The sequence below is a fragment of the Aptenodytes patagonicus genome, chromosome 1 (assembly GCF_965638725.1).
Source record: "Aptenodytes patagonicus chromosome 1, bAptPat1.pri.cur, whole genome shotgun sequence".
Taxonomy (NCBI): Eukaryota; Metazoa; Chordata; class Aves; order Sphenisciformes; family Spheniscidae; genus Aptenodytes; species Aptenodytes patagonicus.
This window is the reverse complement of record NC_134949.1, coordinates 124,894,502-124,913,514: the sequence shown is the minus strand read 5'-3', so window position 1 is coordinate 124,913,514 and position 19,013 is coordinate 124,894,502. Positions and strand designations below refer to the sequence as shown.

Below are 19,013 nucleotides of genomic sequence, written 5' to 3'. Positions count from 1 at the left end.
AGAAAAGCATCTAGCCTGCAATTTCATAACATCATTTTGATGGATGCTTGATTATTCCTTTTTTCAAGTGGGACTGCAGCAGTGGCTCTCCTTTGCTTCCAAACATCCTTTGTATTTTTCTCAGCAAGAGGTGAAGATATCAGATAAGTGGCAGCACCGGGCCCGTGTTTGGATTAACACGGACTATCCAAGTGCTCTTTGCAAATAGGTGGAGGATGTTAGCTGAGCTGGCAATAAGATTCTCATGGGTGGAGGTGAGGACAACATCTGTCTTTCCTATCTTGTACTTGCCAAGGTTTTTTGTTGTTCCTGAACTCTCTCATGAATATAATATGTGGATTTTTGTCTGATCTAATGAATCCAAGACTCGGAGATTTAGAAGGAAAACATACTCCAGATGTGTGCTGCAATTCCTGACTCAGGTGACTGCATTTTAAGTAGGAACCTTTTCCAGTATGTTCCACACACTATATTGAATATCTTGCGAAACTGCTTCTTTTGCGAATGGTCAGAAGAGAGTTGTAAGAGCATCATGATTAATAAGCTATAGCAAGGCTAAAACATCAATCGTTTGTCTTTTGTTTCACTGATTATTGCTGGATGCAATGAATCTCAGGCTCAAAGACTTGGCTTTAAAGTGGGACTGCAAATTTAGGCTAGAAGGTCTTTAAGCAGTTCAACCACAGCTTGCTTTATCATGCAGTGATGCCTGTTGCAGACGTGAGCGGAGCGGGGTTTCAGACTGGAGGACTGCCCGCTGCTCTGCAAGGTTCTGGTGTCCAGCCTCGCGTGTGCTCTCTGTTCCAGAGTGGAAATGACATTCCTGGCCTGTTTGAAATTAGGCTTTCACTCCAGATAAACAGCTTTGTAGAGCATCAGAAGATGTAGTCTGAGGAAGAATGGAAGAGCAGCAAGCAAGAAGAGTGACTTGGTAAAGTCTGGAGCAGCTGTACCAAGGTGCACACTGTGTGCTTTCTTGCACACTTTCATCTGTTCTTTCTTTCAGTTACAATTGTATGTAATTCGATTGCACACGATTTCAGTAACAAATGTTACCAAGTATACAGGGGATACTGAGTGCAAAAAAGCATGGAAACACTTAATAGAGCTAATTGCATGGTCTTAATCAGAACAATCTTCCCTCAGAAAATGCAGGTCCTCTGCAAATGTAACTGTTTATTAGAGTGTTTTAACATCTGCAAAACACACACCAGTGAGACAATTCATCCTTTTAATAATCATTTTGGTGAAAGTTTTCATATAACAGCTTTTTGTCTAATTTAAAATGAAAATAAGTCCCAGTATGTCAGAATTCTTTGTAGAACGGAGAATTAGTTTTTCTGACCAACTGTAGACATCCGACAAGTGATAGGAAACAGCCTATGTCTGGATGGATTGTGGCTGCTTGGAGCTCTAAGCTTGTGCTTACATATATATTATAAAATCAGATTAGAGAAGTAAAAGTTGTTTGCATTAATGAGGAGAAATACCATAAAACCAGTGTCAAAAAATAGATTATATAAATGCAATGACATATGGCAAAGTTAATAAAAAGTTCTCGATTGCAGTGTTATTGCAAGTCCCTCATAGCCAAGGGTAACAGGTCCGTTTTGGAGTGTGGGAGTGCTGACCCCACAAGATGACTCCACAAGCAATAAATGCCTTTCACTGTCTGCAGCATCTCTCAATGTGCAAGGTGGGTTGTTGCTGCGTTTGTGTCTCCTCATGCATCCTCCTCTTTACGTGTAGTTCTTGCCCAGCGTCCTACTGGTTTGTGGCCAGTGTTTTTCATGATACTGGTGTGCTATTGCCTGCTAGGATTTTGACAGTGCTGGCCAGTAAGCTCTCGACTTTCAAAGTTCTTGAAACATTTTTTTGAGCAGCGAATCACTTGATAGATTTTGGATAGCCAGTGGGGATAAAAAAGATCTACTAAACCTTTCCTGTTACAGGGATTAAGCAATAAACCATGGAAATTAAAAAAACAGAGCTGAATATTTTGAGATATACGTATATACACAGACATACAATGAGTATGTACCTGGAGACATGATTCAATTTGATTGCCGTACAAATGAATGGAAATGGTGTCATGTCTGAAGTGGAAGCTGGGTTGATGACATGGAGGGACAGTGCACAAATGTATTTCATGCACAAGCCGGCATGTTGCCTAATCAGAATTCACTTGAGAAAAAGCAATGCCAGGTTAGAATGGCCTCCAAAGTCTTTCAAAATCCTGCTGCAGTATTTTTTCCCCAATAACCCTCAGCACAAGCAAATTACGCTAGACCACTGCACACCTCATTGTCTTCTTTAATTATTTCTTAAGTTTGATCAAGCTTTAGGAAAAAAACGTCTTTGTCCTTAGTTCCTGACATTGCATATAAAGGATAGGTCAGCTTGCATATACTTCTCATGATGGGAACTACTTCAATCACATTTCCTGTAACTTCATGTTTCTAGGCCAAGTAATCTTGCATTTGATTAAGTAAACACCTTTGTCCTGAGGACTTTATGCCTACTTTAAAGGCGTTGCTGTACCTATTGTTCTACAAATTTGTCAGTCTGTTAGTCTTTTTTTTTTTAACTTATCAGTAAAGTATAAGTCAAAACCAAATAGAGAAGACATTTTGTTCTTTTATCATTAGTACAGAAAGTCCAAGTGAGAAGCCAGGTTTTGCATAGTACAAGCGATTAAAAAATAAAAAAATCTTAATGAAGGAACAGATTTTTATGTTTTGCTGAGGATGTCATGAGAGGAAGTATGTGGAGAAAGGAAGACGAAATAAAGAAAATCCATGTCCAATATTGACCTCAGGTAGTGTTACCGACAGTTCTACATCACAGATTTGCATGAAAGACCTTTCCCACCTGCCACTGTAAGCGGTATGTGTTGCTTTCTTCATATTACATCACCCCAGACACTGGTTACTAGAAATGAAAGGCTTCATTTCTGAGATTTCATGAGAATATGTTGTTGTCATGCAAAATCCAGGAAGATGACTCATCCACTACTAAAATTATTACCATAAAGGTACAAAACTTGGCAAGATTGAAAGGAGCCTTATAATGAATCTATTTTATAATATTTATTAACGTTTACCTTGCTTTACTGTATCCCACTTACTGCTTGATGTTGCCAAACTGCTCCAGAAACAGTGTTAATATGGATGAGAAAAAAAGATTAACCTGTAAATGAGTAATGAAAAGTATTTACTAGAAGTAGAACTGGCATCCATATGTAAAAAGCCCTTGCCAAGCATTGTCAGTATTAATAGTTTTGTCTACATTTATATGTGGCCAGACCACGCGGCTATTCTTCATGATGGTGAATGCTCACAATTTTTTATTACATTTGGTCCAGGAGCTTGCATTTAGAATTGTAGCAGAAAGTACATTTTTAAGTCCCTGTATGTAAGAAAGAAGTATCCATGCTGCTTTCTGTCAGCTGTTCAGTACAGTAGTTTGCTGTTAGAGCCTTCCTTTCACTGCTTATGTAGGGTTAAGGCTTGAAGGCTTTAATAGTAAAGAGAAATCAAGGAAAGACAAGATGAAGTGATGCATGTAAGGAGCAGCTGAAGGACATTTTCTATCTCTTTTTGGAGATACCAAATTATGTCAGTTATCAGACATTCTTGTATAGCTGAGAAATGCTTCATATTTCTTCATGCTATTTCTATGCTTTCCCACAGTATGAGTTTCACATGAGATTATATCGGGTTGTTATTAGCTCTGATTGTTCAGCATCACTGTGTCTTGCAAGGTCAGTGGATTCAGAAATTCTTCACTTTTCAAGATCACTGAGAGGAAGAAAGGCAGCAGTTGCCAACCCTTGACAGACAACTCCCACCCATGTGTCAGAGAAAACTTTTCCCTGTGCGTGAGGATATGCAAGGACCACATGTATCACCTGTAGCGGTTGCTGGTAAATTGACATCAATGGTCCTGGCTGCATTTGAAGGAGAGGACAGTTGGTATGACTGCCTGAGTCCTGGCTGACGGGAGGAGTAGCAGAACAGGTGCTAAACATAGTTCCCATGTTTCCCACACTGAAACCTCAATCTCACTTACATGCGAGAAGAGAGAAAAGATGGTTAAAGAGGAAGTAAGGCTAATTCTAGTTTAGACCATGTTCTCTAGTTATGCTGACTCCTCAAAATTATGCAAAAGCTTAGATGGCCAGTTCAGCTTTTGTAACGTGCTCAAGGGAGGGGTGATACATGTCCTACTGTCCTTCAAGACAGGCCAGCAAAGATCAGTGAGGACTCGGAGTAAAATGTCAGGGATACTCGCTATCATAGAGTACACATTAATAAGCCTTCCACATAAGGACCGACCCAACAGCGTGCAAAGTTGGCAGAAACTCAGTTATTCCTACAGAGCCTTTACAGACCTGTCAGCGTGCACTAACTGATAACTAGCAGGATGGAGTACAGATGAGTGTTTGCTATTAAATCAGCACAAAACTCTAGCTAGCAAATTGAGCTTTTTTTGGTCATGAATAACTAGGCATTTTTTCCTGAAATGTGAAGTCTGAGTCTGTCTCTTGGGTTCATTTATGTTTGTCTTGTTTTTGCCATAGTCTTTTAGATATTCACACAACCCTTATTAATTGGGCTCCTATTTCCAGCATTTGCTGTCCTCCTCAGGAAGTTAAAATGTGTGTACTTTCCCTCTTTGTGCAACATAATAGGCATCCATGGCACAAGCAATGTTTACTGTCATTAGTAATACCAATAAATAGAAAACCCGTATTTTTTTTGTTTACATTTATACTTACCCTAAGTATTCATAAATTAATTTACATTAGGTGGAGTCAAGTTTAATAGGAACCAGAATAAATCTATTTTGTTTCACTTGCGTGGGGGAGGATGAGAAATATATTCATTATATAGTGTAAAAGGTCTGTTAGTAAATGGTTTACAGAGTAAAATAATATTCTGCCTGTTGTATTTGCAATCTTGTATCTGCTTTCTCCTGTATAATTCACGCTTTCATGTATTTACTGGAGCTAGCTCTTCCAAAATTAACATTTCATTACAAGTTTTTTGGCTCATGTATTAGCTCTAGAGTGGGACAGAAAAGAGGGAACTGTGCAGTAAATAGTCTCAGGCGTGGGATGCACTGTGATTGCCTGGCCAGGCTGTGTGTGTGTGTATTTATTTATATATATTTTCATAAAAAACGCTCATGGACTGCCGAGAAAGAACTTTTTATTTTCCTTCCAGTGTAACATTTTCTTTCTTTAGTTCTTGTGATATGATCCCTGCTACTTTACTATCCAAGTACATCAAGCCCCCCTGCTGTCTCTCAGCACAGTGTCACCAGGGAGCAATCTTTGGAGAGCAAGGGACCAGCAGCCATCTCCCCCCACACCTCCTTGGAAAGCAGGAGCTGTCTGTAGGCTTTTCCAGAAATGGTTCATCAGAAAATCTTCAGACTGCCAACAGCAGCAGTTTTTAGCAGGCCAGAGACCCACAGGAGTCTGAGAGGCATGGCAAAAAGGAGAGGTGTTATTCTGGCATCCCTCCTGTCTCGCAGAAGCACATTCACACCCCTAGAGACCCAAAAGGCAGCAGTTTGGTAGCTGGGCGCAGGTTGGGGGAAGAGTGTGCAAAGCAGGGGTGCTAAGTGGGGAGTTAATATTAATGGTGATAGTCTGGTGGTGACCTTTGCACTCAAACGACATCTGAATAACATTAATGAAATGGTGCAGATCATTGTCTGAATTTTGCATCCTGGCCTGTGGCAGGAAACGTTAGTGTTAGTGATTCAATTATGAGTCTCGTGGCATTTGGAGGACTGCTTGAGAACCCATTCCCCAAGTCCAGAGATTAAGGAGTGATCTCAATTTTCATGATAAGTAAGAAGAAGAAAGTGATGTTCCCGCCCTTGCGGTTGCAGAGGAAACTGAATATTAACAGAGTCCACCCTGAGGGCTCACAAACCAGGCGAATAAAAAGAATGATAAATGTATACCCCCTTAAAACAAACAAATACAACTGCTGATTTTTAGGGCCGCATGCGACTGCCGGAGCTTGTGCAAAGCCCTCTTCCAGCAGCTGGGGAAGGGAAGAGCCTGCAGGCAGCCGCCTGGCTTTCCAGAGCCAGAGGGCTCCCATCGCTCTGGCTCTTTTCTCTCTCCCCTCTCCACCACGTCCTCCTCTGCTGACAGAGCCATGCGGTTTTATTGTCCTCCCATCAGCTGTCAGCGGTGGGGCAGCGCGGGCCCACACACACTGCCTCGCGAGGGTGCGGTTGCGCGTGGAGCATCCTGCCCCGAATCTGGCTCGGGCTCCCCCCCTGCCCCCCCCATCCTTGGCCCCTGTGCCTCCAGCCATTGCCAGCTGGCCTCCTCCACGGCTGCTGTCATCTGGTGCGCTGCACGCTGAGCCTCCGCCAGCCCGATGATGGGGCTTGCTCCGTGGCCACCAACAGGGGCCATGCGGGAGGGAGGGAAGTGCTGGGCTGCCCCCCTGCCCTGTTTCGGGCATCTCAGGGCAGAGCCGTGGTGCTGGGGTGGGGGGAGGGAGTCACGCTTTGGGTTGCCATCCATTTACACTCTAATGCCCCGTATTCACCCTAAGTAGCCCCTGGAGAGGGGGGCTTTCCTTGGAAGGCTGCTTTTGGAGGGGTGGCCCCCCAAGCCTGTGAGGTGCTGGGGGCCAGCAGGAGGGAGGGAGCCCAGACTGGCTCCTGTGGCCAGGGAGCCTCAGCTCAGGCGGGACGGGTCCCTATGGCAACATCAACCTTTCCTGTGGCTTCCTGATGGGCCCGGCGGGCACGCTGCCTGCCTGAGCTGGGCTTGGGCACCGCCTTGCTCCCATGACTTGGCTCCAGATAACATGGGGAAGGAGTTAGTGCCAATACAAATGCGTGGCGGTGGGGAGAGAGGGTGACCTTTGCTCCCTCTGGTGTCTGTCTGGTCTCCAGCTAGCCGTGATGGCAGCCACCCTGCCACTGAGGGGCCTGATGAACCCTGCCACCCTTGAGGGCCATAACCGCAGTGCTGCCGCGGCGAGGGAAGGTGGCTGGGGAAGCCCTTCCCACAGCACCAGAGCGGGATGCCCAGCCAGGTGGTCCACCAGGAAGGGTTGCCGTGAGAGAGAGAGGCGGCTGGTGGGCATGGTGTCCTCTCGGGGCTGGTGGTGGGCACCTCCACCAAAGCGGGTGGCGGATGCTGGCAGAAAGAGCAGGGTCCCTGGATTGGAGGTTGCGCCCAGCTGTCTCGACTCTCTGTCCAGAAGGGACTTGGCCCCGGTCCCAGAGGAAGGAAGAGGAGCTCCCAGTGAGTCAGCAAAGCCTGGCTTTCGGTCACTCCTTGCAGGGGCAGTTAAAGCAGCAATGGCAGCTTGCTTACGCCCCCAGCAGATCTGACCCTCCACATCCCTACCTGGGACACCAGAGGCCTGAGCTTTGCTGCCCGTCCTGCCCTCTCCTCTCGCCCAGCTCCTGGCCACTATTCCTAAGTGTTTGGTAGCGTGTGTTTGTGCATCTTCTCAGCTGCTGGTGGGAAGGGTCTCCCCAGGGGAGAGGTTGTCGTCCTGCCATATGCTGACGGTATGTCTGGCACCATGAGTCCTCACCTCCACCGACAGCAGTGGCGTGCCTAAAAAGTAATGAGCATTTAAGCAAGCGACCAGCTGTTCATTCTCTTGTGAGATGGACAAGCCCTTTTTTCCTTGGGGTATATTGTAATGTCTGCTCTGAAACATAGTCATGCTGACTTCTCTTCCCTGGTTTGCAGGAAGCGTTATCAGTGGTGAGTGAAGACCAGTCCTTGTTCGAGTGCGCCTACGGATCGCCCCACCTTACGAAGACAGAGATGACGGCCTCCTCCTCCAGTGAATATGGGCAGACGTCAAAGATGAGTCCGCGTGTTCCCCAGCAAGACTGGTTATCACAGCCCCCGGCCAGAGTCACCATCAAGATGGAGTGTAACCCAAACCAGGTTAATGGGTCAAGGTAATAAGGCCAGTGTTACTGTGGCTCAAGTACACTTTTTCTTGTGATGGGTATAGCTCCATTGTCTAAATCTGTGAATGTAGCGCCATTTTATATGCCCTAAGATATCCCACCTGGCCACCAGCTGCTGTCCCAGAAGCCAACAGGTCTCCCATACATTGTGGGTCACACCTGCCAGCCCCGTTCAGGTGTTACAGAGGGTCTCAAATGGTGCTACAAGCACAGTCTTCTCATGAGCTGCTGCAACACCTTTCTGTGTTTCCTCTGACTGTGGATAATTTTGGATGTGAACTTGCATTGCACGCTAGGTGAAAGAGCATATATTAAAGTTAGCAAAATGTGAGTTTGCTGTAGCACCATTGATCCATCTAAGGATGTGGCATATGTGATCTAACACTCAATGGAAGTTGTCAAAATACAGTAATTTGGGCAGTTGCCTTTGCTCTAAATGTAACCAGAGAAGCATAGGAAGTATATTCTTGTAATGGCAGAGGGAGTGAACTATTGATCTTTGCTTTTATATTTACTGTAAACATAGTGCCAAAAAGCATAACCGTGGAGTTGGATTTAAGAGCTCATGCTGAAGAAACAGCACATGTATGGACGCAAGCAGGGGAGTAGAAAGGAACAGAAAAAGAAATTACTCAGCTCAATGGGCAGTAGCCACAGCCTGTCAGTGCATTAATTGTTGTCTCGGGACTTTTTTTATGAATGTCGCTATGAAGGAGAATTGTATTGATTAAGCCAAAAGAGTAATGCAGTGGATTTGTGGATATTGACTGGTAGCTCTCCCAAGCATAGGAGCACTCTATGGGATTTCTTCCATATGAAAAAACACAATGAAGATTTTTTTTTTTCAAGGAAACTATCCAAACAAGTGCTTTCCTGTTTAAAATGCCTGACTGTCAAAACATTTTCCTTTGGTGTTGCTGAAGGGCAGAGGTCCAGAGAGTTGGTTGCTCACAATTGTTGGTGATGTACCAGTGAAGACTGTGCTTCACATCTCTCTGTCACAAACACCTGCCTACTAATCTCATCTCCCAGCCTCAGTTATTTAGAAAAACCTCAGCTATGGGCACTGTGGTTACTGTTCACACTTGCTGTGCTAATGTGATGAGCACCACAAGCAGGGCAAACTGGTTTGACAGCTTATCACACCTACACTTTTCACTGGTAAGGATGGAAATCGTGCTGAATTTCCAGTGAATAGTCAAAGATTTGAGATACGTAGAAATAAACGGTGAACTGAAGTTACAAAGAATTAGGGGAAGTCTTGTGAGCTTATTTATTCAGAACTTATTCACAATCAATTTCAGTGAGGGGTTTTTTTTTCTTTTTTTTGTGCTAAGCAAATGCACAGATATAATCACAAATGGAGTATTGATTCAAAACCAGTTTCACCTGCTTCCTAAAATTACCTCTAAGTATTTGTGCTGGCACTTCTGTAAGAGAACTGATCATAGTTTTTCTCAGTGTAAATTCCGTAAAGTTCATTAGAGTAGATAATTAGTGTTAATTGCTACTGCAATTAGTGGTAATAATTTGTAATGTTATACATACCTAAAGTCAGTTATACACAGACTCCTATTTTGACATACTCCCAGATCTTAAGGGAGAGTCTAGATGATACAGATCCATTTGAAATTGTAGATCAATCACATTTTCAAAATAATCAAGCCAGAATCCTGAATTTGCTGTTTTGGATTCCTGAAATACGTAACTAGCCTGAAGCTCAGTTTGTGAATCACAGGTATTTAGCTGTTGCTGTGATGGTTTAAGGACAAAACGGCAGGCAGTAATACCATCTTTTATTAGCTGAAACCTTGTCCTGTCTAATCCTTGTTAGCAACCCTGGTAAGGATTATACTCTGATTTAGGAGGTCAGGACTCTTACCAAGACCAAAATGTGTGCCCATAGTCAAATCAGCTACATTGGGTCTCCAGGCAAACCCGTAGAGCCTGTGGGTGAGAGCATGGTGTAGAAAATGTGCTGTCACACACTGGCATGCCCCAAACCAGTAGAGACTGGTAAGAGCCGTGATTTGGGAACACAGACAGCTCCAGGCGCTAAAGCACCTGGCTCCTCCAGGGGCTGCCTTGGTCCAGAGAGGGCTGGGCACCCTGAGGCACCCTGCAATAGCAGGGTGGCAGCTGAGCCCTGCCTTGCTATCCAGAGAGGACTGAAAGTGTCAGTGTGGATGGATGTGTGTTTGGGCGTGCAGCTGGGAGAGATCCTGTGCTCAGTGCCTTTGCTTCTCTCCTGGGGGCTGTGCCGTCGTTGGATAAAAACAGAAGTAGCCCAGGGAGTGGGGAACCACAGTGCAGCCACCAGAGCAGAGCATCCCAGCTGCAGGGCTGGAGTTAGGCTCCCCGTCTCTCGCCTGAACCCGCAGTTCACGTGTTGCTGCCTGCCTGGCAGCCTGACTTCAGCAGGCAGAACAGGGCAGACTCGTGTTCAGCATATTTTACAGCCTGATGGATGGGGGCATGCGCTCAGGCTGGGGGGGCTCGCTGTCCATATCTCCCAAATCTAAGGTATGTTCACCTTGTATATGTGAACGCAGAATACTTTCTAGGGATGGATAAGCATTCAGAAGCCCTGAATTAAACAGGCTGTTTGGACGTATCTTCATAACACCTATCATTTCTCCTTCCTTTATGCTATTTTCTATCAGTGTGTGCATGCATTGAATCACTTAGGGTGGTACTTAGGCTACCTGCACAGTCAATAGGCAGGAACTGGCCGCTGTTTGAGGCTGCCTGAGTTGCTCTTTGCAAAGAGAGGTATCTGCCTTTCCTTCAGAGGTATCCTGGTCTCCGCACTAGCTGCATAAAATGTTTGTGCATATGGTCTGCACTGTTACTAGCAGAACAGGCATCTACTTTTGCAAGGATAATCTGAGCATCGGGGGAATTATCTTTAAGTCAATCTGTTTTGATTAGTCACGAGGCGTAATTTTGATTTATACTTTTCCAGCAGAACTGTTAATTGTTATAGAAGAGGTGGCACGCAGGAGTTGCCAAGGCATCTGGAACCCTAGTGACACACTTTTGCACCATCCTGACCACCTTTACCACCATTACAGAAGTAAAGAGATGCAAAGAAGAAATTTTGTGTACCTCCTCTCTAAAAAAATAGCATTAGGTCTACCTACTCCATCATTAGGACTTGGAGTTTAGTGCAAATTAGCTGAGCAGCAAATGAAGACTAAATAAGTTCTTAATTTTTCTCTGGACAGCATCACTCAGAGGTGCTTAATGTGGCCATCATTAGAAAGTGAACAGCTCAGCAGTGGCCATTCTTTCCCAATATCAACCAGCATGTGAACTGGCACACAGGCTACGCTGCCGGAAGAGGCTGTACAAGTTACTGCTCTGAACTGCAAAATGTTTTTGATCAGAACCCTGGTTTTCTAAAGGGCACATTCTGGCTGAAAATATAATGGGAAGAAATGTAATTCTTTCTATATTGAATTAAAAATAACCTGCAACATTGGACGCAGGGTTTCATTTATTAATCTTGGATTTGACAGCCTCCCCTATTGCCTGAGCAATACAGAGTTCCTAACTGGAGAAAACGAGGAAAATTCATACTTCACTGCAATTCCTAAGACATGACATTATGCTGAAAAATAAACAAAGAAAAAACACTTACAGACTACCAAAGATAAGAATAGATTAACAGTACAAAAAAAAAATTCATGAAGATATTGCACGCTTGTACTTAACACAAAAATAAAAAAAATATTATTGTAATTAACATATGCTTTTTATTTCATCAGAAAACTATTATTTTATAAGGCCTAACACAAGCCTGAAAAAATAGATCTTAATATTACACTTTTAATGGAGAACTAATATTGCCGAGTAACAAATATAAATATGTCATGGCATCTCTAAAACTTATATACATGTGTGCATGTGATATATATAGTGTTAATACTTTGGGAATTGTAATGCTTCCTAGTATGTGATATTCCTGCCAGTCGTAGGAAACAGTGTGTATCACTCAAACCTTGCATAAAATGAAGTTACTTATCAGTGATATATTATTGCTAAATAATCATAACAAATATTCTGATATATTGATTAGTACTGTCAATATGGAATCCACTACAGGTTAGTGTGATATATGCATCTCTCACAAATCTGAAAACCATTTTTTTCCTTCCTGAAGTCCCACTAGGCCTTTGCCATTTGTATGTTGGTGTTTCACTGGTTTCCTGACAGGTTATCTGCTGTTTGTCACATACATAATATCAGCCACAATTTATATGTGCAGATTAGTGGTACCCTGCCATTCTGTAGGCTACTTTGCATTTTCTTTTCTGCAGAAGCCTTCCCCACCCTGCTCATGTGCAGTCCATAAATTTATTTCCTTAAATGAAATGCTCAGTTCTTAAAAATGCTTCATATGTTAAAAATTAACACATGCAGTAGCTATAGAGCTTGGAGCTGCTTTTCATTTTTACTAAAACTGTACCTTCTCTGTTTACGCCCATTTTAAAATCTGGGTTGTCCCAGAGGAGTCTAAAATACCACGGCCACACTGCAGAGCTGCAGAAGTGCTACCTCTAGGATCTGCAGAGTGTCCTCTGTAATCGTCTTCCTACGAGGGAGCCTGGGTCTGAATAACACAGCGTAAAGAGGATGCAAAACAGGGTACCAGAACCCACAAAGTGGTAACCAGAGAATAGTTAGCTTTTTGATTTTCTGCCGTCCAGCTCTCCCTTCTCACTGTGTTAGGCTGCTTCCTGGCCATATATTCTGTCGTCTGGAAGGGGGTATAAAATTTTAGGAGCGTACTAAACCTCTTACGCATCAACAATTAAGTACCCATTCAAAGCAGAAATGTACTCACTCTGCTAGGACTCTCCCCAGATATACTTTGGCTGTAATTGCCCTACATTAACTCTCAAAACATAACAGTCTCAAAACTGGCATTCCTGTGAATACTGAAGAAATAACATTAGAATGAAATTAAAGGGGTTTTTTTCAGTGTGCTGCAGAGGGATTAGCTACACAGTTTTCTTTAACAATAACAGTATTTTTAAAGCTAAACCCTGCTGCACAGCACCAGAAAATATAGCCTAAGGGCCTACCTTAAATTAAATAAAGCAAGAAAAGTTTAAATTAAAGCTGTCATTTACCTTGCTGTTGTTGCATATATAATGCAGATTGTCACAGGTGGTACCAAATTAAGTTTCTTCAAATCCGTTATGTTGGTACAGCCATTATATTTCTTCCAGGTACATAAATCTAATGAGACCTTTTGTGCCACCATATCGTCAATCTTTCACCTGAATGTAATAATGTTGTTTCCTGCTATTTATTGCTCTTGAGTCAGACTAAAAGATTCACCCTGTTATAGTAAAGCACTATAATATAAATCTGGAGATTGCATATGTCATACTGTTACTTACTTTTCTGTTTATTGTTCTTTACATATTTTATCAAATTAAGTATGAGCAATTCTATTGCAATGAATGAATGCAATTCATGTTACGCATTTAGGGTGAAATTCACTCCTGTGGAAATGCTCTCATGAGGCCCTGGGTACTGCTTAAACAACATTTAAATCCGTGGATTGCTCAGTGGTCTATGAATACACTCACCCATGGGACTACGCCATGCCCATGGGTGGGACTATAGAAAGGTAGCTTGGAAGAATGACATTTACCGGTGGGTAATCAATCTTTTTAAGGGAGGCTGAAGTGGAACATCCAGTCTTATTCAGGCCACAGATAAATTTCATTTGCTGTGCGCAGTGTGATGATTTCATTGAAAAAGCATTTTGAAAGTTAGCTGCAGTGAAAGCACAGCAGAAGTTTTCCAACATCAGCTTGGCTGATACAGAAGTTTTAAAGAAATGCCAGAAATAATTAGTTGTCATTAAGATATAATCATGTGCAAAATGTTATTTTAAGTGCTACCAATTGTTGCTTGAAAACCATTTGAGAATGAAATTATCACTTAATATATCTTTTGTGCTGGCTCTTTTGGGAAATGCCATTTTTCTTTGCATGTTACTGTTCTAAATTTTCATCGAAGAGCCTCTGTACTAGCTGGGTTGAGTGCATCTGACACACAGGAGGACTTTGAAGAGTCCAAAGTGACCTCAAGTTTTTTTTTGTTTTGGTTTGGTTTTTTTTCTTTTCCCCTTGATGTAAAGTCTCTTAAGTGGTAGCTATTTTGTGCTATACAAGCCAGCAAATTTGAATGGGTAGCACTTGAGGTACCTTGTGCAGTCTAGCCATGTGCCAGCTGATGTGCCCAGCCACTAAGGAGGGTGCATTCATCCATATGGAACTCTGTATTGCCACCACGACAGAATCATCCCGCTCCCAGGATCCAGGCTGATGTGCTTTAAGCCAGATGAGGCACCTCTGCATTATGCTCCAGTCTGTGGTACAATACTGGTGGATCTAGCTAGAGCATTTGCACACCTTGCGTGTGTCCAACATGTGGAGAAACAGGGTTGATCTGCCGTAATCACCCTGACATCACTTGTTTTTCAAGGGCATGGCTTTTTCCATCCCTGGAGCACAACCCCGCAGCCGAGGCTCAGTGCCATCCCTCCCACATCTGGTGGCATACCGCCGGCATGCAGCCCCGGTATTCTTGGTAAACCTCAGCTCAGACTAAACAACAAGCATGGTCCAAAACCCATCGCAGTCAATGGGACTCTCTCCTCTGTCTCCAACAGGGCTTGAGTCAGCCCCTACGTCAGTCCACAGCAAAGCTGGGAGATCTGTCTTAAGAGGATGACTTTCCTAATGCATTTATTGGAGCTGCCTATATAAAGTAACATGAATCTTGGGTAAAAAGATGTGGTGTTAGTTATCTCAGACTGATAATCTTTTTTCCCACTGACTGGGTGGTTGGTGGAGTGGCTGCCTACCAAACTGGAAAAACTGCGAATTCAGGATCTTCTCCGTGTAGGGCTTTATGTGTGACTACTTCAAGAAGTTCCTCTTTGCTCTGACAATCCACCAGCTTAACATTAGTGCATGCGTGTGTGTGTGTGCATGGTTTGGCTCTGTTCTTGCAGCAAACATTGCCAGGAGAAAAACAAACCCAGCTCACCACTACTATAGCTATTTTTTTGCAGCTTTTTGGGGGGTGCTGGGCTGGCAGGTGCTAGCTGAGAAGCTTTCCACTCTAGGATAATGTGTTCATTCATAATTGGCCTGGTTACATGTTGGATTGACCACTGATGCTTAAATTGTGTGCTTAGCTTCAGATGTTTAAGAGGGAGATGAGCATAGCCAGAATTTCAAAAGTGCTAAGCAACCAAAAGCTCTCATATGGGTAGTGAAATATAAAATTAGTCTTCAAATAATGACATAGGACCCCACAAGAGTTATGATCACTGTCATTAATTATGACTATTGCTATCATTACTGCTTCATTTCCAGTACAGTATTTACTGTGTCTAGAGTGTTTAGAGCCGGTGGTTGTGGTGTTCCCCTGGGCTGGCACGGCACAGGCACTGTCAGTAGGTAGGTTGTCTCTGACCCGGTGCATTTGGAGATGAGTCTTCTCCTCTTCCCCTTCATTAGTAGGTGTTTTATTTTGATCAGGGTAGTATCAGTGGGGGTGTTCAGTATTTAAAGTTTGGGAATAGCATTTTAAGACAAAGCAGAGGCGAATAAGAAAAAGAAAAGTGGCTAATCATTGACTTTACCATTTCGCAACTGTCAGCCTCACAGCCCAGTAATGCTAATCACGAAAATCAGCAGACGTTCCACAGACACGGGGGATTATGGTTTCCATACAAGATGTCACTTCTGTTTATGCCTGGCATGCTCTACTTTGCTAACTTTCTATACGATCCCTGCCCACAAAAGAAGGCATATGTGGTTTGGGAAGGGCCCTGTCTCCCAGTATTTCGTATTTTATGAAACCACAAATACAACAGTCTTACAAGCTCTTGAAATGAAATACAATTTGAGAAATGTAATCCATTACCATTATAATAGAATTTCTATAAAAATAATAAAAAAAACCAAGAGAAAATAGGTCCTGAAAGTTATAGGCCAACTGGGAAGTCATTGTGGCTTTGGCCTAGCTATCACCATGTCAGACTTCAGCCTTCTCCCAGGCAGCAATCTAATTGTAAATTATGTATATACAGAACATCATTTCTTAGCTTTGGCTTTTAGTGACCCCCTTCCCTTCTTTCCCTTTCTTCACTCCAACCTCACACATAAGAAATATTGAAGTGTTTGCACTAATGGAGAAATGACAACGTGCAGTCAAACTTAAACCAGCTGTTCCCCACACTGTGAACACAAAGAGCCAGGCCGGTAATATTTATAGCTTGACTGGCCTCTAGTGAGCCAGACGCTGACTGCCTTAATTTGCCATGATGGCCTTAAGGCTTGAAGCAGCTGTGGAGCACAAGATAGCCAGGGAAAGTTAAGCAAAAAAAAAAAAGAAAAGAAAAGATTGTTTCAATTAGCAAAAGTTATTGTTTGATTGAAAGTGAACGGCTGCTGCATATACCATTCAATAAACAAGCATCTTTTGTTTTGCTTACAGAAAGCCAACGATGTTGCATGTGTTGGCATGTGGTGTTTGCTTTCTCCTTTCACTGGTGGAAGGAACCGAAGGCACCTCTACATTGCCATGCTGTGGCATCTCTGAGCGACTCCTGGGCCGACCCCATGCAACCCTGAGCACCTACCGAGCTCGGGGCACCCCACACAGTGGTGTCTGCCCCTGTTTTGGATGCTGAGGGAGTGTGTTAGCGTGGCGCTGCCCCAAGCCCATCCACACTGCAGCCCTGGTCTGTTGGCGCTGTTGAAGACCGGTTTGGTTGCCCCTGCATAGCCCAGCATGGAGCAGTGCACCTCCATGACTGTGTGGCTCAGTGAGGTCTTTGGTTTTCCTTTTTTTCTTTTCTTTTGTCTTCTTAGGACTGCTTTTGACACTTACCTTATTAGCAAAGATAAACAGACTGTCACCGTGGCTTCAGCATCAGCTTAAGCCAGCTTTAGCCGGCGGCACAGGTCCCAAGGGGCTTCCCTCCCTTCCACAGACCTCGGCAGCTTGCTCTTACCCTGGCTATCCCCTTTCCTGTGGGTGAGCATCGCCTTCACACAGCTGCCCCATGTGGGTGGGGGAGTGACTCAGGTTATAGCGAAGCACTGAGTTACTTACCCACCCACCCATTTATTTACTTATTTGCCTACTTGCTGGGGAAGCAGCTTCCCAGCCCAGTACGCTAAGCAGTTGCGTGAGAGCCTGTGTGAGCACCCCAGGGATTTTTCAACCTACGTGCATTTTCTGGCATTTTAATGCCTCTGTTATGCTGGAGTCCTCAGTGGGGAATTTTGTTCTGCTTTCACAAGAAGCCTTGGAAGGGAAAATAAAACCTCTGTTTTCCTTTCAGCAGGTTAAGCGTGGTGGTGCTCACGCAGCAGATTTAAGGGCAGGTGCCTGCACAGGAGCAGAGCGCTTGGTGCGCTTGCAGGGCTTGGCCTGGTGTACGCACAGAAGAAGCCGGGCAGCCGCATCCAGCTGTGGTGCTGGGCGATGAGTATGCGTGGTGGAAACCAAGCTCTGTCAAAGCAAGTGTTGGGGCCTCTGATACCACCACTGAAAGCGCTTTTCAGAGTCTCACTTAGCACCCATGGGGATCACCGTTGGTGGCAGGGAAGCAGCCCCTGGGGCTCTGCAAAGCTGCTGGTGCAGCCACACTCCTGCCCCGGCAGCTGGGGAGCGCGGGCTCCTTCTCCCCAGGCAGGGTCAGGCTGTCCCCAGTGATTGCTGCCAAAGGGGAACCCAAAGGGGGATCTGCAGGACCCTTCTTTGCATGTCACTGCTGTGGCAGGTCTCAGCAGATGTGAATCCCACTGGTTCATGAAGAAGAAGAGGGTGTAGAGTGGGGCAGGGAAGAGAGTTTAGGGCTGCAGCTGCGTAACCCTTTGAATTGATATTGTGGACTAAGGTATGTCAGGTGTGCTTTAAGATACAGCAGTGTACTTCAAAGTAAGAAATCTCAGGGAAGTTTTGTTTTTTAATTCGTGGGCCACTTTTTCAGTGACAAACCATTTTGGGGGGGGGGAAGTGCTGACCAAATTCACTACAACTTGAGTAGTTGCAGTGAATGGAGATGAGCCTGAGCATGCTTTGCAATATACTCAGTATGAGCTGACCTTTAAATGATGTCATTTTGGCTAAATATAAATTTACATATATTGGCCCAAATTATCTGAGGGAGCTGGCTTTGCGGAGCTCTCCCTCTTGTACGTAAGGACAGGGTGGGGTCATCGCAGCCCTGCTGGGGCCGTTCCCCTCTTTCTCAGATCTCTGGCATTACGAAATGGGAGAGGAGAGGTGAGCAGAGGAATCTGTATCCTGTAGGACAGTGTCATGGTTTGTTCACCAGAGCCTTACAGAAGAAAAGTTCCTGGTTAGCTCAGCGTGTCCTCTGACCTGACCAGCCGCAGGCTGGTTGGGGACCATGCACGGAAAACTCTTCAAAAATATGCTTACACCGCTCTACTCTCCTGAGACCACTTTTCTATAAGTAGCCTCTGTAAGGAAGTTATCCAAGCTGTGGTTATTAAATAAGCTTATAAAGATATGTAGATATTTGGAGAATACAATTTTTCTCACTTATTTCCCTCTGAAATTCAGAAATATTAAATAGAGGGGTTTATATTATGGGAGTGTCACAGAGATCGTGTAAAATTTTGCTGATTCCTAATCTGTGTTTCTCTGACACCTTGCATTTTAACACAACACAGGTGTTTTATGTCACATGGGGAAAATAATAGCATAGTGAAGAGGAAAAAATGTGTTTCATACACTTATTTATGAACTTACATCTGCTTTCATCAGAGTCAATGGTTGGCAAAACTCCAATCGGCTTCAGTAGGAGTGGGAGCTAAATTTAACCATCAAATCAGCTTGAATCTAAGTAAACCTGAATAAAGGCGAGGCTTCCAGGTCCAAGGACCCATGGAGAAATACTTTCTTCAATAGACATTTATCAGCAATCAGAGCTGAATCAGCTCAGGACTGGACAAAGTGTTCCT

At 44.0% G+C, this 19,013-nt stretch overlaps 1 protein-coding gene across 4 annotated transcripts in view; it reads left to right on the top strand.

The window, feature by feature from the left end:
- ERG (ETS transcription factor ERG) overlaps positions 1-19,013 on the top strand; it is a 148,150-nt gene that overhangs the window by 105,102 nt on the left and 24,035 nt on the right. For 3 of the 4 annotated variants that reach the window (XM_076354115.1, XM_076354100.1, XM_076354109.1), the window contains one exon: positions 7,748-7,965. In XM_076354115.1, coding sequence (XP_076210230.1) covers positions 7,748-7,965 — 218 coding nt within the window. Of the gene's footprint in view, positions 1-7,425; positions 7,477-7,747; positions 7,966-19,013 lie in introns of those variants that run through there. The other variant, XM_076354123.1, reaches the window with a different exon arrangement.